At 41.3% G+C, this 24,212-nt stretch overlaps 1 protein-coding gene and 1 pseudogene across 1 annotated transcript in view; one reads left to right on the plus strand and one right to left on the minus strand.

Moving 5' to 3' along the window:
* The window catches only part of LOC126456435 (ATP-binding cassette sub-family C member 4-like), a 166,621-nt gene that overhangs the window by 93,276 nt on the left and 49,133 nt on the right, over positions 1–24,212 (minus strand). Inside the window, exons 8-12 of the mRNA XM_050092185.1 lie at positions 21,971–22,153; positions 18,541–18,827; positions 10,801–10,984; positions 10,581–10,724; positions 10,406–10,501 (exon numbers count right to left, since the gene is read on the minus strand). Of these exons, the coding sequence (XP_049948142.1) occupies positions 10,406–10,501; positions 10,581–10,724; positions 10,801–10,984; positions 18,541–18,827; positions 21,971–22,153 (894 nt within the window). The remainder of the gene's footprint in view (positions 1–10,405; positions 10,502–10,580; positions 10,725–10,800; positions 10,985–18,540; positions 18,828–21,970; positions 22,154–24,212) is intronic.
* LOC126459222 (5S ribosomal RNA) lies at positions 11,303–11,420 on the plus strand (annotated as a pseudogene).

Genomic DNA, 24,212 nt, shown 5'->3' on the forward strand with positions numbered 1-24,212 from the left:
GCAAAACACACTTTTGAAGCTATCACATGGAAAATATTATGTTCACACTAGTCTTTTCTCAAGTTTAGGTCGTTAAATAGGGCTCAGCCTTTCATTTCTTCATAGGAAGTTAACGATAAAGGCATGATAACTCGGCACCAGTAAACAGTATTGCATAGGAACGCTCAATTAGCGACCTGATGACGTTCAAGCAAAACTGCAATAGTTGTTATTCTGTTAATTGTTGATGTTTCGAATTAGAGCATTTAGTACTCCTACACCGATCTTCTGAACCTTGCCTGTTGAATGCAAAAGTCTCATGATGGTTAATTGGTAATCTATCACTTATATCAGCAGTCGACTTTCTTAATGTGGAAAATCATTCATACCAGAACGATCTTTGTTGAAACAAGAATATCTTTTCTTGGAGTATTTTTCCCAAAAGCACTCGCGCTACACACAATTCAAATCTTTCGAGCTGCATCCTCTGCATTCACCCCTGTATTATACCAAAAGTTGCAGATTTGACGCCTCTATCCACTTGCGACCTATTTTTACAACGCTTAACTATAGTTCATGATTTTCATGTATGTGATCTTCGATGCTTAACTGCAAGATGACAACTACAACTTCAAATTCGAAAATGACAGTTGATACATACACTGACAGCGTCGCGCCACGTTCACCCGGGAGGTGCCGGATTTCAGGCGGCGGGCGGCGTCTGGGCGGTGGCCGGTGACCGGTAGCCGCTGCAGCGCGAGGAAACGCTCGAGCGTAAGCTGTTATGATCACGACGCAGCCACGAGCTGTCCTGCGGAATTGTTTCTGGAGGTATTTGTTATTACTTGTGGGTAGAAAGTGAAGCGAATTATCTTCGATGTTCAGTCATACTCATAACTTTGGAGGAGGGCCGAAATGTGGTTAAAAACGCGAGCGATACAGTCGGACACGAACAAGCGACTGTAAGTTACAATGCACGACCATTACCGCTAGACCACGGGCTCACACAACACGACAACATATGGGAAGCAGGCAACACGTCCTCCTGACACTTCCACATCTTACAGTGTTGCCAGATTGTGCAGATGGCCGGACTTAGCGTTGTCAGGGGCGGCCAGTTTTATTGGCCACCTTAAGTGAACGACTCGGACTTTGTGTCGGCCGGCCGGCGGTCAGTTTTTATGTATAAGACTGCACATGCGTACACGTATCGAATTTTCTCATTGTAAATCTCTAAATCAGTGTGGCAGCATATGGCATGGGCAAACGATGTATATGTGGATGTGCTTCTAGTCCTTGGTGCCTCTGATAACCGGGCTGGTGTTGTCGCTCGTGAATATGCTGCTAGATATCCTCGTCGACGCCATCCAGAAAAAATGTTTTTTGTCATCTGGAGCTGCGCCTTCGGGAGTCAGGTTGTCTCCCGCGAGACAGAGGCAGTCCACGAACTCGCTGTACCCCAGCTACTGAGGCAGCTATTCTGGAGGTCGTAATCCAAGAACCTCAGCGAAGTGTCTTGCAAAGCACGGTCGTTAACATGCTGCACGAGGATGGGCTGCACCCCTATCATTATGCTTTCAAGCAACACCTGCATCCTGCACATCGCCATCAGAGAATGCAATTCTGTGAATTGTTCCAACAACAACAGGAACTAAAGATGACTTTGTGAACACCGTAATTTTGTCAGATGGATCAACATTCACTCTTGAAGGTGTCTCCAACACGCACAATGCGCAACATTGATGGGAGGTTAGCCCACACATCGCCCACGACCGTGGATACCGAGTTCGCTTTGGTATCAACGTCTGGGCCGGAATACTGGGCGACATGTGGTTGGGCCCTACACGTTGCGCGACCGTTTGACTGCATGAAGGTATCATGCATTCCTCTCCAGGTATCTGCCTGAAGCGCTGGAAGATTTTCCACTATATGTTCGGCAGAGGATATGGTTCCAACGTGATGGTGGACCTCAGCACTCTAGAATTAATGTGCGACAGTATTTAGACAGAACATTTCCAGGGAAATGGTTCGGAAGTGGAGGGCCAGTTGTATGGCCACCGCTTTCACCTTACCTAAATACCCTGGATTTCTTCCTGAAAGAGCACATGCACTCTACGCCGCCGACGAATGTGGAAGAATTGGTAGCTTGTGTTCATGCTGCTCTGGTTACTGTGGATGCACCTTTGGTGCGAAGGACCAGAGTTGTATGATTCGGCGAGCTGCGCAATGTTTGGACGTGGAGGGAGATCGCTTTGAGCATCTGTTGTTCTGAGGACAACGTATTCTGTTGTGAAGGTCATGCGGTCATTAATATGGACATTATTATTGTCACTGGCTGCTAATGTGCGACGTCTGAGCGCTCATATTACATGTAGTATAAATGACAAGTAGATGTTGTGTTATTGCACTGTGCTGTTATCTTTAGCATTTCGAAACTGATATTGTTTTTGTAGTTATTCTGCCCTATGACAGGTCATTTGTTTCAACCGTCTATTTATTATTTGTCTAACTACAGAGTTGTTATGTTCAGCGTTACAAAATGTAAATTTAGGATATTCGTAACCTAAGAAATGGTGTATATTAAAGAATAAAATGTCAGAATGAAATTCGCAAATAAAAAAAATGCGCCCCAATCCAGTAACGAACCCTCGACCTCCTGCATGCTAACCAAAAACTTTATACGCTGCACCAACAACCGACACCTGCTGACAGAGGTAGTCACCATACATGTGTTTACAATGTTGCCAGATTGTCACTCTTTGAAGTCCTTTTTCTGCCGGATGTACTCGCCAGACGAAATTTTGAGACAGACATTTTTTTATCGCTGACATGCGACGTGTCGCTCTGCGAAGCCCGTGCTCGAATTTCGCTTCACCCTGATGCTGGCGCTGATGATGTGTTTAGCATTTGACTATGTCACTATGGTTCCAGCATATTAGGACATGTTTTTATAAAGCAAGTCTGAAGATGGTCATTATAGACCGAAGCCGGTAGTCTGATGACGGAAACTTTGTGACCATAGACGTGAATTAAAGGAAATTTATTTTATATTCGAGTCATTGTTCAATTCGCGACCATGCCGCAGCTTGTGTAAATATGAGCCTAGCTGCTACGAAATGCGTTTTCTGCTTGTAGTGTTTTCCAAACTATGGATTTCTTCCCATTACGAATCCTGAAGTTTAATGAGAGGATGTAACTTCTGTAGAAAAGACATTATTTGTTTGGCGGGGTAGCAGACTGCAGAAAAAAACACTATTTAGCAGTGTCAGTTGTGCTACTGCCTGGAAGTGGAACTTCAGACCTCTGCAGTATGAATCCCATTCTGAATAAAATAGTGCGAATGGTGATTAAGGCTGCTGTTCTTGCTTGATGAGCTGCAGTAGTGCAAGTTAACACTCTTCCGTAATTTGCACATTCGCTTGCAATTAAAGTTACAGTTGTTGCTTTTGTGTCTGTTCCTGTTGTGCCTACTGTTGAATTTGAAGATGCATCTGTTACCGCTATAGTTTAATGAATTTTGGATCCATGATCACTGAATTTAGTCTGTTGTCCCATCACTCACGGTAAGTTCGAGTCCTCGTCGCAATAACTGCGTCTGTTAAGGTGCAAAAAACACTCTTTGTTACACAAGACTGATACAAAATTATCACTTGACAGTTCACAAACATTTCCGTGCTATCGTATGGTGGTAGACACATACCAAGAGAAGAATTCATGTAGACCATATCCACACAAGTCCATCAGCATCCGAACATTCGCAGGCCAGAGAGCTGTCGAGGTGAAATCCAATAAGCACTTCGGTCATATATGCACAGCGTCAGCGAGGTAGCGATACGGAGTTCATGCTGGCAAGGCATCCTATTTTATTTCCTACATGACGTCAGAGGACCGGTCCATGTTACTGCTTATAGGCGTCTCTTATCGACTGCAGGTGAAGTATGCGGCAGCACATATAGCAGCCTATCGACCTCTCTGTCTGAGGACACAGATTTAGCAATAAGAAGATCAGAAAATAATTGTGTGCCTCAATGGCGACTCCACCTTATTTCTCTGCAATTCGTGGTTTACACTCTCAAATATACACTTTCGCATGTTTGCAGTCTGAACAAAGGGAAACTGCTTCCATTTATAGAGAACTGTTTGGCGTGATGTATTAGTGTACGATTGTTTCCTTGCTTTGAACTGCTGTACTAGATGCGAAAAGTTTCAGCCTACTCCATCAACTCAGTGGTAGCGAAAGAGGAGTTTCACATAAGCTCCACCAGCATATGCGATAAGCTGCGCACAGAAATAACGCTAACATTGCAGATATCTGTACTTACGAAATAGATTCAACTTGAAGTGGGTGCCTTAAAGTATGACCGACTTAAATCGATGCACTTACGTATATATACATTCCTTCTACAGCTGCAAATATTTTGACGTTTTTGTGAGAGGCTGCGCACGATATCAGCCGCGATTGTCTTCTGGCGGACAGAAGAAACACTTGTGTAGTAAACAGCTAGTCAATTGCCTCCTAGTTGCTCGAGTTTGATGGAACTTGTCTCAGCGCAAGAATACAACTCGAGGCAAAAACGAAAAAACAGCGGGATTTATGGATCCTTATAAGAAATGAGAGAAACTGCTTTATTTTTCGTCAGTATTCGTAAACTGTGGTAGATTTCATTTCCGAAGCAATGCTTAGGCCGCCACTAGAAAGAATAACTCCAACGAATGATGGATATTCGTATCCCGATGCGCAAAAATTTTAATTAAATCATACTACATACATTACATATCCTTTTTATTTAAGAGAAATTTCACGTGTCCTAAGGGGGAAACTTCTGTTAATGAAAGGGGGTGGAAGAGGAAATATTGTTTTATCGTCCACCATGCTTCATAACAGTGTGAATTTAGCCGCCTATTTTTCTTTCTTTGCTGTATAATCGTCTGTGACATATGTAAAAGGCTTCGTGTGTTGAAACTCCTTATATGGGCATTATGTCTTTCTTAATGTCGTCTTTCCTTACACAGTGGTAGTAAAATTTCATTGGCATGTAATGCACTAATATGAAACATTTTAGTAGGGCCAGTTGAAACCAGCATTTGTTCTGAATTTGGCTGACGAGGGACAATAAATTAATACTCTGTTGGCGAGAAATGTCGTCTTTTCTAAAAAAGACTATATATTGGTTCTTAAATGAAGGAGACATTTTTATTTTACTAGAAAACAGAATCACTTCTCCTTTTTCCTAAACTACGTTGACTAGCGCGAAAGAGAGACTAATTTTCAGCAGTCATTCTCGAAAAACAAGTTTTTACGGAACCCTTTCTGTATTTTAAAGGAGGTTTATTTGTCCATAGCAGAGGAAGACAGGGGCTCAATAGGACCAAGCCTATGAAATCACACCATATGTTGCTCAAACCAACCTTCATATGATGACAGCTTTTTAGCCGCTTGGAAGTGAATATGAAGTAATTTTCCTAAGCTAGTGTGCTGTTAATTTGTATTATGTCGTACAGTCAGAGGGTGTTTCACAAACAGTATTTCAGAATGGGATCGCTGGTCTCTAAACTCACTGAGAAATAACAAAGAAGCAAAAATCTAGTAGCTGAGAGAAACTTATATATTTAGGTGTATAAGGCTCCCAAAACCTGGTTTAAAATTAAGAAATTTATATAAAATCTGTTTCTCCATGGGTGCTGCTGTTACGTGAAGTCCAATGATTTACTGTGATGGCAACATCTACAATAGAAGATTGCATTGGAAGACGAGGGTGCTTGTGTGTAACTATTTACGGCACAATAAAGAATGAATTCAGAAAAATAATTTCGTGTTCAACCATATGTACTATTGTAGAGTAAATAGGGTTTGTGTATTCCTGACATAATTTGCAAGTTTTAAATGAAATTTGTTTACCGTGTCAATTCCAGTCATGGCTAAATAATTATTCATGGGGTGACTCTATGACTGGTTATTGGTATTACGTAACGTGCAAAAATTTTGTGGTAGCCGTTAAGCGTAAACTCGTCACGTGAATTCATTACAGAATAATCTACAGAACGATGCATGGTTAATAATGTTGTTATTGTAAAATATTTTGTTATATTTTAAGTTATTGTATCTGTAATGATACAGTGAGCGCGAGGTGAGAAAGAAGGTTACTAATTCTGTTGTGATGAGAGTTTCAGCCAAGCAGCATCCTGTGTGGCAAAGATCATATTAACCCGCAGCTTGCTCTGTTCGAAGTTTCAACGGCCTACAGCTTCAATTTACTAATTCTTAAAAGTGATTATAACGCTGTTCGCTTATTCGTTCTTAATGATTTCTCAATGGCTTTACGTGGTTTTAAGAGTCAATATAGTTTTGGTCGGGAACGGCTTGGATCATGTCGGAGACAGATTATCTGACCATGATTGAACTTGGCGGTTCAAAGGGGTAAGTGAGCGACAGTGCTGAACTTCCAGTGATAGTCCTGGCGATAGAGATATTCCGCGCCAGTTCTGCAGGGATCAGCCGAGGTTAAGAGCTGTAGGTTTCGTTGTTTGGGTTCAAACACGAATCGACGGGATCTTGTACAGTACATTAGTAATTGCAGGGCGTAAATAAACAGTTGAATCCAACTGGATTTCGTTGGAGAGATTGCTGTATGTTAGCGAATCATCTGTTAATTGTAGATTTTATTAGTGGGATTAGTAATCGGTGTTCTGATGCATTGTAATAGCAGTCTGGCCCAAAATTTCTCATGGAGAAGAGTACTTCCTGAATGGATTGCAGAGATTGGTTGTGTGGAAACCGCATCGATTGCGTAGAGAGACGAGTCATTCGCGTTCGATGTTAAAAGTCTACACTGTGTACTTCTGTTATGGAACTATACATTCATAGTGAACCGTAAAAAGCCCTAAAGAGTGACAGGATTTTAAGCCCTTATTATTTTCTTTGGATACGGAAGGAGTCATTAAAACAAGCTACGTTCAGTGTTATTAGCTACTTAGCAGAAAATATATGGCAAGTGTCCGAATGTTAGTAGGATAGAAAGATAGTCAGAAGCCACCGCTTGACGAGAAAGAGATATTGATTGCCTACGTTAAATGTAGGGCTAAAGGGTGGTCGCTACATTTTTTAGATCTTGGTTAATTTTTTTTATCTGGGGTACACGGATACACGAGCACAGCGACGAAAGATTGTACTCTGACGGAAAGAAATAGGGATGTTGAGTATGCGAGAAAGTTAAATCCAAAGCTTCCGATTTACAATGTTTTTCCAAATAATATAATTCCAAGTTCAATTAAGTTTCGATGCTGAAAAGACAAAGGATAAAATATTATAGAAGAAATAATAAGGAAATAGTATAGTTTCCGTTTTCAACTAACGGGGTGCCAGTTAGTTGGTAAAGTATATTAGCAATCTATACTGAGAATAATTTCAGTATAAAGAAAAATAAATAGTACAGAGGTGGCTTACACATCTATTGATGAGTAGCTTGTTTTGCGTAAAAATTATGAAAGACACATTAACATAAATGAGAAGAATAGCATAAGACCACTTCCTATTACGAGTAAAGAGTATGTAATACGTACTGGGTCAAACGAAGTAAGAATTTTAAATACTGACTTTAGGAAAAAACAAAAAAATATTAAACGAAGCGCAAATAGTGTATCACTGACTTTGTAAAGAAGACATATTATTTACTTGCTTCTTAAAAGAGTTGTGGAACAAAAGCTAGTCACGTGAATTTTGCCGAAACGGTAATGTGTAAATAAAATGGTAACTTCAAAAACCTAGTATTTTGCCTTGTATATTAGTTTGCGCTAAACAGTAGATTTGCCTTATTTCTTAAAGCGGACCGTTGTGTGTTTTTTATATACGAGTCAGAGATGTAATTATTAGATCGTATTCTGGGAAGGGTGTTCATTTCCCCTCTATGCTAACATCCGAGTTCAGTGCTAATACAATTTTGTTTCCACGCCTGGTACAATGACCGGCAAGGGTTAGTAGTTAATTAGCAGGAGTGTAATTTGTAATGAGAAGATGTTTTATCGTGCTGATACGAGGGCGTGCTGAAAGGCAATGCCTCTGAATTATTTATGTAAAAACTCTTAAGGCTTTTTAAAAACGAAAAACGTTATAAACATTCTACACTTTTTTTCTTCATGTGTACATATTTGCAGGCCTCTGATGCTAGAGGGCTCCGAATTGTAGTGTGTAACACGGCGGTGCGTAACCTATGTCGGTGCGTGAGAAGCAGTGAAGAGTAATCGAGTGATCAATTTTGATACGAAGAATTCGTCCCCTTCAGCATGACAACGTTACACCACATACCAGCGCTGCGACATCTGCAACAGTCCGAGGCCTTGGGTTCACTGACACTGATCGTTCTCCGTACAGTCCCGATTTCGACTCATCTAATTTTTATCTGTTTTCAGAAGTTGAGGAACATTTTCGAGGATTTCACGTTGATAGTATGAAGCGGTGCAAGCAGGGCTGAGTTTGTGTCTGCGTCAACAAAGACAAACATTCTACAGTGACGACATGAACAAGTAGGTCTCACGTTGAGGGAAATGCGTCCGTCTCCAGCATGACTATGTTGAAAATCAAATATGTAGACATGTAGACTAAATGTGAAGAATGTTAATAACGTTTGCTCCATTTAAAAAGATTTGAGAGTTTTCACATAAAAAATTCGGAAGAATCCTCGTATTTTCAAAAGTTCTCGTAAACAAATAAAAATCTCTATATCACTTGATATATAGAATCTCACAGTTCACTACGTAGTCTTCATAAGTAAAACGAGTATACGTATTAAGAATCGAGTTAGCGATTTGATAAGAATAATGGACTCATGGGCTAAGGTCTTTTCTTCACGGAGAATGCATTTTTTATTCAGTGTGCGTTTGACGCTTCATATTGTTGAGTGATAATGCGTGGCAGGTTAGACTGATACATATGCTTACTATACTAAGGACGAAAGTAAAATGTCCATCTACATAACAATATATTATTAAGTAATAGAGGAACTGAATGATCAATAATGTACAGACGATGTTTTAAGCATCAGAACTGGAATTTCTTATCACACATCCGCTTCAGATAGAGTTGTTCTGACGAGCGTTTAGCAGAGTCCGTCTTGGGAGAAGGGACGGACTTTGCCCAGCTAGTTGTACCCATTGTTGCTTCACACACTGAAGTATAAAATTTGGACCCGTGTTTGTGCGGCTTTATAAGGTTTAAAGCATCGTAACTGAGATTTTGCAAAGTGAAAGGGCTTACCATTTATGTATTATTACAATTTCTCATCAGTATCAATAACAATTCATGTTATTCAAGGTAATCAAGAATTTGCGTCCTAGTGTCCACCTTTTATGGCGAAGTCCACTGCTTGGTAATTCTAGTAATGTACTACCAAACAATTAGGTCAAAAGAAATTTTACAGTCGTTGGTAAGGTGGCTGACCTAAGCATAACATCGATACACCTAGACTTGCTAAATGATTCTATGCTAGCAATAGTTTGGACGTTACACGTCAAGGTTCTGTCCGCAACCGTTTCCATTGCAGATTGGAAACCTGATGAAACCTAATAACTTGTCATTTCAGGTATGTCACTGGTTTCTTGTGTCTTGTTGGCACAAAATTCCCACATTTTACCTCGCCAAACCCGTCATGTGTTCCCAGAAGTACTTAATCTCCCAGGGAACTGTTCCTCCCTTTACACTTGGTGATTAGCATGTGTCATCTACATGATGGAATGAACGACTAAATTTGTATCCTAATCTTCGTTGATCCATTATGGATCGTGGGACGACGGCTGGCGTGAACTTCTTGATGCAGTAATTTACCAACAGCCGTATGTATTGTAGAAATTTATTTTATTTTATGAACTTCTATGTGCTACCAGTTTCGGCATTACATTGATGCCATCTGCAGGCCCCACTCGTCATAGTCGTAAAATCGCTATACACGGAAGGAGCCATATAACTGGATCCGTGAATCAATCGTCCTGCAACAGCTCTTGGTGGCCTACAATTCATATGGCTCTTGGTAAATTATTGCATCAAGAAGTTTGTATCCGTTCCATAAATAGGTTCGCCGTCACTGGTGACGATGTACTATCCATATTCGCTCCGTTAGTTTGTTCAAAGCACTGTTCCCTATATTAGAAGTAAGTCGATGTCAGTAGCGTAAACGCCTGAACAGCCCCATCATTAGAGTTCATTCTTCAATCGCTAGGTTTCAGTGGGTCCTTTAGTGCCCCCGTATCCTAACATCTCAAGGACATAAATTAGATGCAGATTTAACCTTAGATGCTTTAAACTTTCTCAGTATAGCTTTCATGAAAAGCAAAATCTTGAGAATTTTCCCAGATTTCACAGTTGACATCTCCGAGCAGAAAATAAACGGAAGTAAGTGATTCATAATCATGTTGTGCCTATAATGCCAGTACTTACCACTTCCGACAACGTAGATATCTGCCGGTCGAACATATTTGCATAGGCTCTTTGAGATCCAACACGTTTTGAACGTCTTAAGTTGCTTTGTTCGTCCTGTAAGAGAGAGTAGTATTTTTGAGGAAGTATGTAATACCAGAAAATTGTTTCAAATTTTGCAAATTAGTAGAGTTACCTGAATAGACTTCCTGGTACTCCTTTGTCGATCAATACTGAATTCTTCTGTTTCGACTTCCTCTTCCACACTTGACATCAGTTTGGAAAAGCTGACGCCACTCTGGAGAATCTCTTCAAAATTTCCTTGATGCTCGACGATCCCCTGTGAAGCAAAACTTTTTTGTCGTAAATAGAGCAACGAGCAGCTGCCGTTAGAGTGTAAAAGGAGATCAACGCACCTTATTCAGTATCACAATGTTGTCTGCCCCCTGGAGGTACTGCAACTGGTGAGTGACCAAAATTCTTGTCTTCCCACTTAAATAAGAGTTAATGCATTCGTCAAAGAGATGTTTCCCGACATGTGTGTCGACAGCAGAAAGGGGGTCATCGAGCAGGTAAATATCTGCCTCCCGATAAACAGCCCTGTGAAAATGAAATGCTAAGTAATAATTGCCGTGCTACCATACTTGTAATTATAGAATTAAATATTTCAACTGACGAAAGGAGATGCATTTTAGTCTTAAACTGTATCAATATTTCTACCACACTATGCCGAGGACTTCATTTCATTTCTTAGTAATACTGGATATCGACGAGTGAGTACCTTCGGATTCTACCACGTAATATTTCAGCACTTTTTTTAGGTATTACAAACGTTTTGCTGATGTTAGTACGAACCACGAGTGTCTAAAAAATAGTGTTTAACGTAAATATCATTTTAACCGCTGGATACCTGCTACAGCCAACGGCCTTGACGCAGTGGTAACACCGGTTCCCGTCAGATCACCGAAGTTAAGCGCTGTTGGGCTTGGCCAGCACTTGGATGGGTGACCATCCGGTCTGCCGAGCGCTCTTGGCAAGCGGGGTGCACTCAGCATTTGTGAGGCAACTGAGGAGCTGCTTGATTGAGAAGTAGCAGGTCTAATAAAATGACATATGGCCGGGAGAGCGGTGTGCTGACCATATACCCCTCCATATCCACATACAATGACACGGCGGCCGGTCGGTCACGTTGGGCCTTCTAAGGCCTGTTCGGATGGAGTTTAGTTTTAGACACCTGTTACAAGGCTTTGACATATGTCGTTACTATAGACAGCTGCGTGCTGGAGTGTCTTCTAGCCATGCATCAAGAGACGATGAACTCTGGTGACCGTCCCGTGCAAAGTTAAGCACAGTACGCGATTTTTGTGTCACGACACGAGAATCATGAACCATATCTTTTATAGATACACTGAAAGTGGGCCATTCCCGAGACTCGTAGATCTGAATAAGGACGAATTTAATGGACAGTCCTTTGGAATGTTTCCCTAAATCGTACAACTGCGCCACCTGCTAATGGCAGCATGTCGTGAATTAACCGAGTTTGAAACTAGAATCGTAAATGAGTGCTAGAATGCGAGACAGACCTAATCCACACATCTGTGGAACTTATATATTTCGAGTTTTGCGTTTGCCCCTTTAGTTTGAAAGTGAGCACATTAACAATCATCTTTTTGGTTCATAACCAGTCAATTACAGCCCAAAGAATATGGGAAAATTAAAATCGTCTTCCAATACATATATTTTATCCGAAAACGTTCAATTCCAAATCTCCATATCTGAAAAAGAAATGTAAAAAATGGGTTACTTCTACAGCAGTCTCATTTTCATCAATTACTTCTTTACAAATGCAGTTGAATTCGTATTTACTTTAATACGAAATTTTTGTTGCATTTAAGGATAGTGTCTGGGGTTCCAGTTACGGCAACTCTAAGCTTCCGTCTGTATCGAAATCCATCTGTATCCTCCTCCTCCCAGCTCTTTGCATTTTGAGTGTCTGGTCGAAGAGCACAGCGCACAGCATGACGGTTTTCAGGGATGTAAAGAAGAAGAGACATCAAGTCCTTGTCTTTTGCAGCAGAAATCTTTCTGCCACCAGGATATAAAAACTCCACGTTTTCTAAGTGTGAATAAGTTGTGATCCGACTGAAATTAGTTGCTATACTGTGTCTCCGCAGTCGTCCAGTTATTTTGGTCAAAACCACAATTTCTTACGAAAAATTCATTGGAGAGTAGTATAGTTTTTTAATTGTATAACGCCAGGCGTCTTAGTCACCATCTACATGACACAAATTTTGCGAAATTCGGTGACGGAAGGAACAAGGCTTCCGGTCAGTTGAATAGAGGACTATAAATACACAATCAAATAATGGTAATGCAGGAGTAGGTTTAATAATGAATTAAAAAATAGCAGCGCGGGTAAGCTACTACGAACAGCGTAGTGAACGCATTATTGTAACCAAGACAGAAAATGGCTCTGAGCACTATGGGACTTAACTTCTGAGGTCATCAGTCCCTTAGACCTTAGAACTACTTAAGCCTAACCAACCTAAAGACATCACACACATCCATGCCCGAGGCAGGATTCGAACGTGCGACCGTAGATGAGATAAAAGAAATTATTCAGATAATGAAGGGAGACGAAAATTTAATAGTCATGGGGGACTATAATTCGATAATAGGAAAAGGAGGAGAAGGAAGAGTAGAAGTTGAATATGGAATAGGGGTAAGGAATGAAAGAGGAAGCCACCTGGTAGAATTTTGCGCAGAGAATAACTGAATTATAGCTAACACTTGGTTTAAGAATCATGAAAGAAGGTTATATACGTGGAACAGGCCTGGAGACACTGAAAGGTTTCAGACAGAGATTTAAGAACCAGGATTTAAATTGCAAGACATTTCCAGGAGCAGGTGTGGACTCTGGCCACAATCTATTAATTTTGGATTGTAAATGAAAACTGAAGAAACTGCAAAAAGGTGGAAATTTAAGGAGGTGGGACCTGGATAAACTGATAGAACCAGAAGTTGTAGAGAGTCTCTGAGACAGCATTAGGGAACGTTTGACAAAAACGGATGGAAGAAATACAGTAGAAGAAGAATAGGTAACTTTGAGGGTTGAAATACTGAAGGCAGCAGAGGTAAAAAGACGAGGACTTGTAAAAATCCGTGGGTAACGCAAGAGATATTGAATTTAATTGATGAAAGGAGAAAATATAAAAATGCAGTACATAAAGCAGGCAAAAAGGAATACAAAGGTCTCAAAAATGAGATCGGCAGGAAGTGCAAAATAGCAATGGCTAAGCAGGGATGGCTAGAGGACAAATGTAAGGATGTAGAGGCATATATCACTAAGGTTAAGATAGATACTGCCTACAGGAAAAATAAAAGATACCTTTGGAGAAAAGGGAACCACGTGTTTGAACATCAAGAGCTCATGTGGAAAACCAGTTCTAAGCAAGGAAGGGAAAGCAGAAAGATGGAAGGAGTATATAGAGGGTCTGTACAAGGACGATGTACTTGAGGGCAGTATTACGGAAATTGAAGAGGACGTGGATGAAGATGGAATGGTAGATATGATACTGCCTGAAGCGTTTGACAGAGCACTGAAAGACCCAAGTCGAAACAAGGCCCCAGGAGTAGACAACATTCTATTAGAACTACTGATAGCCTTGGGAGAGCCACACCTGACAAAACTCTACCATCTGGTGAGTAAGATGTATGAGGAAGGTGAAATACCCTCGTACTTCAAGAAGAATATAATAATTCCAATCCCAAAAAAGCTGGTGTTGACGGGTGCGAAAACTACCGAACTATCTGTTTAATAAGTTACGGTTCCAAAATACTCAGATGAATTCTTTACACACGAATAGAAAATCTGGTAGAAAGACCAGTTTGGATTCCGCAGAAATTTTGGAAAACATGAGGCAATACTAACCCTACGAATTTGCTTAGAACATAGATTAAAGAAAGGCAAACATACGTTTCCAGCATTTGTAGACTTAGGGAAAGCTTTTGACAACGTTGACTGGAATACTCTACTTCAAATTCTGAAGGTGGTAGGGGTAAAATACAGGGAGCGAAAGGCTATTCACAATTTGTGCAGAAACCAGATGGCAGTTATAAGAGTCGAGGAGCATGAAAGGGAAGAAGTGGTTGGGAAGGGAGTTAGACAGGTTTTTAGCTTATCCCCGACGTTATTCAATCTGTATATTGAGCAAGCAGTACAGGAACCAAAAGATAAATTCGGAGTAGGAATTAAAATCCATGGAGAAGAAATAAAAACTTTGAGGTTTGTCGATGACATTGTTATTTTGTCGGAGACAGCATGGACCTGCAAGAGCAGTTGAACGGAATGGACAGTGTCTTGAAAGGACACAAGATGAACATCAACAAAGGCAAAACGAGGAGAAGGGAATGTAGTCAAATTAAATCAGGTGATGTTGTGGGAATTAGACTAGTAAATGAGACACTTAAAGTAGTAAATAACTGATGATGGTCGAAGCAGAGAGGATATAAAATGTGGACTAACAATGACAACGAAAGCGTTTCCGAAGAAGAGAAATTTGTCAACATCGAGTATATGATAGATTTAAGTGTCAGTAGGCCTTTTCTAGAAATATTTGTATGGAGTATAGCCATGTATGGAAGTTAAACATGGACGATAAATGGTTTAGACAAGAAGAGAATAGAAGCTTTCGAAATGTGGTGCTACAGAAGAATGCTGAAGATTAGATGGGTAAATCACGTAACTAATGTGGAGGTACTGAACAGAATTGTGGAGAAAAGGGATTTGTGGCACAACTTGACTAGTAGAAGAGATCGGTTGGTAGGACATGTTCTGAGGCATCAACGGATCACCAGTTTAGTACTGGAGGGCAGCTCGGAGGGTAAAAATCGTAGAGGAAGACTAAGAGATCAGTGCACTAAGCAGATTCAGAAGGATGTAGCTTGCAGTAGTTGATTGGAGATGAAGAAGCTTGCACAGGATAGAGTAGCATGGACATCTGCGTCAAACCAGTCTCTGGACTGAAGACCACGACAACAGGAATCAAAAAACAAACACAATTTTATTTTTTTCATTGTGTTTTCTGGGTCACTTAGACATCGAAACAAATAAGTGTGTTTTCTGAAGCACCTCTTGAAGCCATTTTGTCTGGAGACCTACACATAATAGCACTTTCATTGTTGTATATGTGGTTACGGAAGTTGTACACTCCAAGTTGCCTCAAATACTACACAACTTAATACTACACAACTTCAGTAGGTATCTCGGGTAGTGGAAAAGCTTTCTGCAAAACAGTATTTATTAATGTAAAGGCTGATTTTTCTTTGCGGTATTCAGCTCTATACTGGCACAGAAGACTATGAGTAGTTGCGGTTCGAGTTTGAAGAAGGCCAGTACCGAGATGTATTACATCCTGTTGTTTGGATGTCCATGAATCACACACTTTACATGTGTCAGTACAAACCATCTTAAAACCTATAACAATTTTTCTTGTGAAAGTAAATCTGCATGTATTATATCCGGCACTCCGAAATCCACTACTTTCATTCCGATTTTTGAAAAGTCGATACACTTCAACTACAGATTTCACTAAACATATATATTCCCTTGTCGATCTCTTCCCACTTTATGACCCTAGTACGAAAGGTATCTTTTCATGTGATCAGTTATTCCATTTTCTAAGTCGGTAACTTTGCCCTTTGTTTCCCAAATTTTCCTCTTTGCCCAACATGCGCAGATTTAACGGCTTCATTTTCGAACATTTTTGCATCGTGCGGCTTGTCACCAGAACAATAAATGTCATTAGGCGTTTTATGATTAGTGTCAGCTGTTTGCGTTCTTCGATCTTTTCTACGGGGGAATCGGTAGCAAAAGCTTCCAGGATATCGCAAATATACCACAAAATGTTTTAATAAAAATCTTTACTGAAATATCGTTCATATTATTCATGCAATATGCATCCGATAACTTTCTTTTCTTTACACTGTTAAAAACTCTCATGTTTCCATTCACTATGTTTACCATGCAGAAGCCCGCATAAAAAGCAGTTCGCTGATTATAGTTAAAAACTGCCTGTTGACTTCTTTCTCGGATTCTTCGGCCGACGTTTGTTTGATGATTTTCCTGACGTTTCGCCAGCACGAGTGGCTGGCATTGGCAAAGCTTCACCCACTGCTGGTGGTAGACTAGACTCGAGCGTGTGCCAACTTCCAGTGGCATTTCCATGGTCATTACCGCTACGGTTCTCCCCTTGTTACCTGCAAGTGTTGTTCGTTGCAATGGGAATCCAGGATCTGCTCACCTTGAGGGCTTTGTCTTTCTTGTTGAAGCTATGATCATGTTCGTGTGTTTCTATAGCTTCCCTGAACAAGCAAGTGCGGCTGTCCTTCTATATAGCTACAAATTTCGTGATGGAGAATTTTACTATGTGGTCGTCGGTCTCACACAGCACGAGCTCTACCACGGATGGTTTATCCTCCTACCTCAACTTGCAATCACTTATATTCGGTGATATTGGCGCTCATTGATCGTAGATTCATTCCAACACAGACTTTTCCTCATGCACTTGGCATGGGGCATATTCCCGATACTGCAAGTGGGTCTCTCTGCTGCTTATAGCTCCCTAATTTATAAAACTCAGCGAAGGGATTATCCTTATCATTAACTATAAGTGTGAGATATTCGCAACAGTAGAGAGTAGCTTATATATACTTCACAGCTCAATCGCGACTGCTAGCCTGCTCCCTTGCTGGAACAGACTTGATACTTTTTTCACCTCCACCGTCAGTCACGACGTGTTACTGGCTGCCACTGGCTGACGTAATACTGTTACCTTTTGACTTAGCTCCCTCTCATACTGCAGACTTGCAATTCAGAAACATTCAAAAATCTTTCTTTTGTACAGTCTGAGAGTATGGGAGGATAATAATTATTCGTATATTGTGGGGTAACAAATATATAACAGTAATATCTAAATAATGTCCATAACTCATTTTTTAACAATTTGTGAGTTAACTCTCTGTTGGTGGCGCAAGATGCATGGGTCGATTAGAATATATTCAAGAGATTACACAAGAATTCGGGTGTCCTAGTTCAGATGTGTCTAGTCCGACTCTTCAATAGCGCAGAGACGTGTCCATACGCGTAAATCACCACACTTTCTTGCAAATAATATATCTCAATTTACACCCAATAACTCAATACATTGCATCAACACTAGGAACAAAAATATCTCCATAAAGACCTAAAATCTCTTACTTTGACCCAAAAAGGTGTCCAATATTCAGGAAGACACATTTCCAATAAATTGCCAGCAACCATAAAAAGACTTGGTTTCAGATAAAGCACGGTTCAATCAGAGTTTGAAAGACTTTTTGATAGGCAACTCTTTCTACTCTATAGATGAATATCTTAACAGGGACTGTTAGAGCAGCTTACGTAAAAATGTCTGTTAGATTTCAGTTTTGGCAGCACTTGGTCATAACAATCAAGATTGAGGTTTTTTTGTATGATAAACTTATTAAAATGCATAGTAATGTTTCATTCTGACAGTGTATTAATTCTGTAAATATCCAGTTTACTGCAATGTATTCACGTATTTTGACAATCTTCTGACAAATAGTCAGGGTAATAAGTATTATATTCAAGTGTTTTATGTTATACTTTCTAACATGCTCCACACTCACGAGAATCGTCTCATTTTCTGGTCTATGGAACGAAAACTGAATTTAATCTAATCTAAAAAGGACGGCCACAAGAGTTTGAAGAACGGACATCATGTCACCGCCGCAGAGCCATACGTGGTTGGTCGCCGATCTACTGGTAATCACGTCGCCGTCAATATGAATGTAAGCGTCGTTCTTACAGATCTGTACAGAGACAAAATATGCACAACCGACAACACATCAAGCGCCTATCCGGGACTTTTTTGCACTCATTGTCTATGTACCCCGATACAGAGAAAGTGGACAATTAACTTTCAATAATCTGTGAACAGCCATCAGAGATCCGCCACTTACCCCCACACTCAACCCGCATCTGAAAGTGATCCCTTTCACGCTTACTTCCGTCTTGTCATTGAACAGTAGCAGTTCGAAGTCCTTGGTCAGGACACCCACCTCCGCTACCGTCTGGCACCTCTTCCTGCAATACGTACCTGGCGAGGTTGACCCTGGCCCTCTGCCCGCCGCTGAGTGTGATGCCCTTCTCTCCCACCAGCGTCTTGTCTCCGTACGGCAGCAGCTCAAAGTCCTTGGACAGGGCGCACACCTCCACCACCTTCTGGTACTTCTTCTTGTCGTAAGGCTGTCCGAACAGGATGTTCTGCCTCACAGTGCCGACGAATATCCACGGCTCCTGGCTCGCATATGATATCTTCCCTCCGATCTTGAGCTTTCCAGATGTTGGTGACAGCTCGTTTATTAGCAGATACAACAGGGAGCTCTGCATAAAAAAATCCAAGGAGAAAAATTAATTCGCCATTCTTTTTATGCGATCTTTCGGTCTCAGCTTGCCATTCCATGAATTGAAATTATTTATCCCTCTATTATACAACGAACACATCATTCTTAACGAGTTGAAATCTGATATACAAAAGTACCTTCTCGAACACCTCCAATAAATGTTATAAGACCATTATTGATCATCCGCTTGCTGGTGTGCTTCTTCCTTATGTTTCCATTTATTTACTATTACACCAGCAGGTGAATGCGTTACGTTACCGTATATACCTTCACCGTGTGCCAGAATAGGAGAGTCAAATTCAGTTTTGTGTTACGTTTTTAATGACGTCATGTTTACGTGAATGGTACATCGTGATATGTTTTTGAGCAGGTGTTGTGGAAGGAATAAAGGAATATGCGTTATTACTTAAAAAATGTACAGTTCATATCACTGTGACGAACAAAGCTACAAGAAAACAACTAAATCATTTACGTTATTTCCCCTGGTTTCTAAACAACATTTGCTTGATACTTTTTTATTTTGTTTTTGGCCGAAATTATTTAGGGTGCTCAAGATAAATGGGACAGCGTGCGTGATAGTATAAGCCACACAAACATTTGTGGATGGCAAATGTGTAAAAGGCTAGGCTATTTCGACGTGTTTCTAAACTGTGTTACTTGCAGGAAGCAACTGTCACGTTGCACTTCAGATGTAGTCTAGCGTGCATACTCAATGAAACATGCAAATGTCTTGCTACTCTCTGTCTATATATGTCCCAAAGCACAGATTCTTTAGTGCTAAAGCATTACAAGACGAACTGATAGAGAGCACATAGCTTAAGTTATGTACAAGTGGAATAAAAATTATATAATCCGTAAACGAACACTGCCATTTAGTAGAGAAAGTTTTTTTATTTTTCTAAGTTGCCATTTCTAAATTTTCCCTGCACCCTAGAAGCAATTGCAGGCCGTGTTCCACAGTTAGCCTTTTATTACCAAGTACTGTACATTCTTGTAAATATGAGGAGCAATCGATTTGCAACGTAACACTTTTTTTCCTCGGCCAGTTTTGCTTAAAAAGGCAGAATTTGTTGTGAGGCATCGTAAAATATTCTTGCCTTAGCCCATGACGGATTCATGAAGCTCCAGTAGGTGGCGGCTCTTTACGTAGCCTTCAAGATGGCGTCTGTAACGGAGGTACGTTCCAAGCGGCAGTGAAAAAAAAATTAGTCGTAGGACGAGGCGTCTGTCATTGTCGCAACAAGGTCGCGCAAATCTGTCCATTCTCCCCCGTACCGGCTGACGCACACAGGTGTGATTTCTGCGTGTTCGTCGCCAGAAAAATCCAAATGAATTTCTGCTTCTCCATGACAACTCAAGGCCTCACATAAGTCTGCACAAACGAGAGAAACTCAGAAAACATCATTGGACTGTTCTTCTTCATCCCCCATACAGCCCGGATATCGCACTTTTCCGACTTCCATGCAATTGGCCCTATTAGGATTGGACTCCGTGGGCAGCGGTAAGTGGATGGTAGGGAGGTTATTGATGCAGCAAGACGTTGGCTCCAGCGTCGACCAGTAAAGTGATACCATGCCGGTATGCAGGCCCTCCCAGTAGGGTGGCGATGGGTCGTCACATTGAACGTAGATTATGTTGAAAAATACGGTTTTGTAGCAAAAATAGTGGGGAACAATGTGGCGTATTGTAAACCTGAATAAAACGTACCTCCATTCAGAAAAGAAAATGTACACTACTGGCCATTAAAATTGCTACACCGAGAAGAAATGCAGATAATAAACGGGTATTCATTGGACAAATGTATTACACTAGAACTGACATGTGATTACATTTTCGCGCAATATGACTGCACAGATCCTGAAAGATCAGTACCCAGGGTACCAAGAACAACCATCTCTGGCCGTAATAACGGCCTTGATACTCCTGGGCATTGAGTCAAACAGAGCTTGGATGGCGTGTGGAGATACAGCTGCCCAGACAGCTTCAACACGATTCCACAGTTCATCAAGAGCAGTGACTGGCGTATTGTGACGAGCCAGTTGCTCGGCCACGTTTTCAATTGGTGAGAGATCTGGAGAATGTGCTGGCCAGGGCAGCAGTCCAACATTTTCTGTATCCAGAAAGGCCCGCACAGGACCTGCAAAATGCGGACGTACATTATCCTGCTGAAATGTGGGTTTCGCAGGGATCGAATGAAGGGTAGAGCCACGGGTCGTAACACATCAGTGCGAACAAGAGGTGACCGAGACGTGTAACCAATGGCACCCCATACCATCACGCCGGGTGATACGCCAGTATGGCAATGACGAGTACACGCTTCCAATGTGCGTTTACCGCGATGTCGCCAAACACGGATGCGACTATCATGATACTGTAAACAGAACCTGAATTCATCCGAAAAAATGACGTTTTGCCATTCGTGCAACCCAAGTTCGTCCTTGAGTACACCATCGCAGGCGCTGCTATCTGTGATACAGCGTCAAGGGTAACCGCAGCCATGGTCTCCGAGTTGATAGTCCATGCTGCTGCAAACGTCGTCTAAATGTTCGTGCAGATGGTTGTTGTCTTTCAAAAGTCCCCATCTGTTGACTCAGGGATCGTACGTGGCTGCACGATCCGTTACAGCCAACCGGATAAGTTGCCTGTATCTCGACTGCTAGTGATACGAGGCCGTTGGGATCCAACATGGCATTCAGTATTACCCTCCTGAACCCGCCGATTCCATATTCTGCTAACAGTCATTGTATCTCGACCGACGCGAGCAGCAATATCGCGATACGATAAACCGCAATCGGGATAGGCTACAATCGGACTTTTATCAATGTCGGAAACGCGATGGTACGCATTTCTTCTCTTTACACGAGGCATCACAACAACGTTTCACCAGGCAACGCCGGTCTACTGCTGTTTGTGCATGAGAAATCGGTTGAAATCTTTCCTCATGTCAGCACGTTGTAGGTGTCGCCACCGGCGCCAACCTTGTGTGATTATTCTGAAAAGCTAATAATTTGCATATCACAGCATCTTCTTCCTGTCGGTTAAATTTCGCGTCTGTAGCACGTCATCTTCGTGGTGTAGCAATTTCAATGGCCAGTAGCGCCTCCAAAATACGATGTTCATTACCTTTCCACACCCAACAGGTCCCACAATTGCACATAGCGTGCCGGGTAAGACATTGAGGTTTATGGAAGAAAGAGATGGGTTGGCGCCGTCCCACGTGGCTGACGCGTCCTGTAAGGACACCTCTCCTTTAGCGGCTCCTCCGCTCCTGTCCTCTACAGTCGCCTCCGGCTTCACAAGGAACTCCTGTAGACAAAAAGGAAACGCAAAGGTTTTCATATAACTTTAAAAAGGGAAGGTGCTACTGTACTAGAAATTGGAGTGTAATTGGAGGAAAGGAAAATGGAAAAGAAAAAGACTTAGCAGTCACTGCAGAACCACATAAAATTTTTCGCACAAACATGTGAGGAAACATTGGCCCTAGGGGCACGATGGGCAACGTATTATTTCCTTAAACTGCCGTCAGAATACGCCACCACAAGGAGCTTGATCGGAACAATACCGTTGTTTAGGAGCACAAAAATGGGTCAGTGCCTTTAGGTTTGTATAACAAGAAAGGTCATGCGTTTTATAATTTCTTGTTGGTGAAAGTACATTTAGCTTTCTGAAGATTTTCTTGTGCCAGTGCGTTTACTAAGCAAGTAACTACAACGATTACAGTCTATAGATTTAGTATTATTTTGAGACTAAATCTTTAAAACGTTTCCGTCAACGACCTAAAATAATTCCAATATGGCAATGGGGCTCAATGGCCCACTTAAATAAGGGCAGGCCGGCCCACAGGACTAAACTGCCCCACGATATCCTTTACAAAAGTCCTCTTTCTAGTAGAAACGTGGGGATTGCATTAGAGAAAAATACTTTTTGTAGGCTTTTAACCTGCTACCGCATGCATGTATTGCCTTATGATTGACCTCTTTCCTTTCATAGAAAAATGGTGCTTTTATAAGGACGAAGATGGTCTAAAAGAGCTACAAAGCCGGCAACGAGATGAACCGTGTAGTAGTGATGATGGTCCTTGAGAGTTGTGCAGTGAAGTAGAAGACAGTGTCGAAATTCATTATGTCGAAATTCATTATGTCCTCCCTGAGGATGAAACCTCAAACCAAAAACGTTTTCCACCAGCTCAGCCTTCCTCATCCTCTGACGATGAATGTAGAACTTTCGATTTGGGGAAAGACTAAACAACTATTTAGACAACACGACTCTATCGTCCCAAGAGACGCTAAAATTGCTGTCACCGAGATGGACTTATTTTCAGTTTATAATAAACGCAGTGGTTGAGGTATTGTCCGTTACACTAACGAAGAAATAACCCAAATGGCATCTACATAACGAACTTTGTCAGTCATTCACGGGGCTCACGAATGCAATTGAACTGAAGGCTACGACGGGTCTCTTGTTCACCTCAGGAGTGCTGAAAGATTCAAAGCCAAGTCTTGATGACATGTATAGTGGGAGGATTGGCGCCGAAGTATTTCGTTGTGTGATGTCAGAGATAAGACTGAAATTTTTGTTGCGAGGATTGAGATATGACTCAAAAGCCAACCGTGAGGAAAGAAAACAAAAGGATAAATTCGCTCCTTTCGGAGAATTGTGGAAAACCCGACAAATACGTTTTAAAACTTATATCTAGTTGTGACGTAAGGGCGTTTTATTTCTACGGTGGGATCTCGTACACTGGAGAAGGCATCGTAGAACAAAAGGAAGATTCATTAGTGCCAAACCAATACGTACTGAATCTAACGGAAAAGTTGAAAGACAGTCATCGCAACATCACCGTCGGTAACAGGTTCTACTCATAGGAATTAGTAGAACAGCTGCAAAGAAAGAAACTAACACTGGTAGGAACCTTCCGGAAAAATAAGAAAGAGATTTCATCTTCCTTCATCTCAAAGAAGGAGATACCACCGAGCAGTTCAAGGCCCCTGTTTCAGTCTGACAAAATGATGGCTGCTTTCAATGAGAAACCGAAATAAATATGATATTTCGTCTACCATTCATGATGAAGGCGAGGTAAGTCCAGTATCTGGAAAACCGGAAATTGATGGATTTCACAACGTGTCAAAAGGGGTGCAGATGTGTATGACAAACTTTGCCACAATTACTCAACGAAAAGAACAACAAGAAGAACTTTGTACTGGTCTTTTTAGCTCTTGTTTCTGGCTGGACTTCCCACTTGTCTATTTTGCTTCTGTAGATGTTACGGTCTGGAGTGTCCTGAATGGTGAGTTGAGCATCAATAAGGTCTCTTCGTACTTGTTCGGCCCATATCATACCTTTAAGATTTTCAGTGGCTGTGAAT

This window comes from Schistocerca serialis, chromosome 2 (assembly GCF_023864345.2).
Source record: "Schistocerca serialis cubense isolate TAMUIC-IGC-003099 chromosome 2, iqSchSeri2.2, whole genome shotgun sequence".
NCBI lineage: Eukaryota > Metazoa > Arthropoda > Insecta > Orthoptera > Acrididae > Schistocerca > Schistocerca serialis.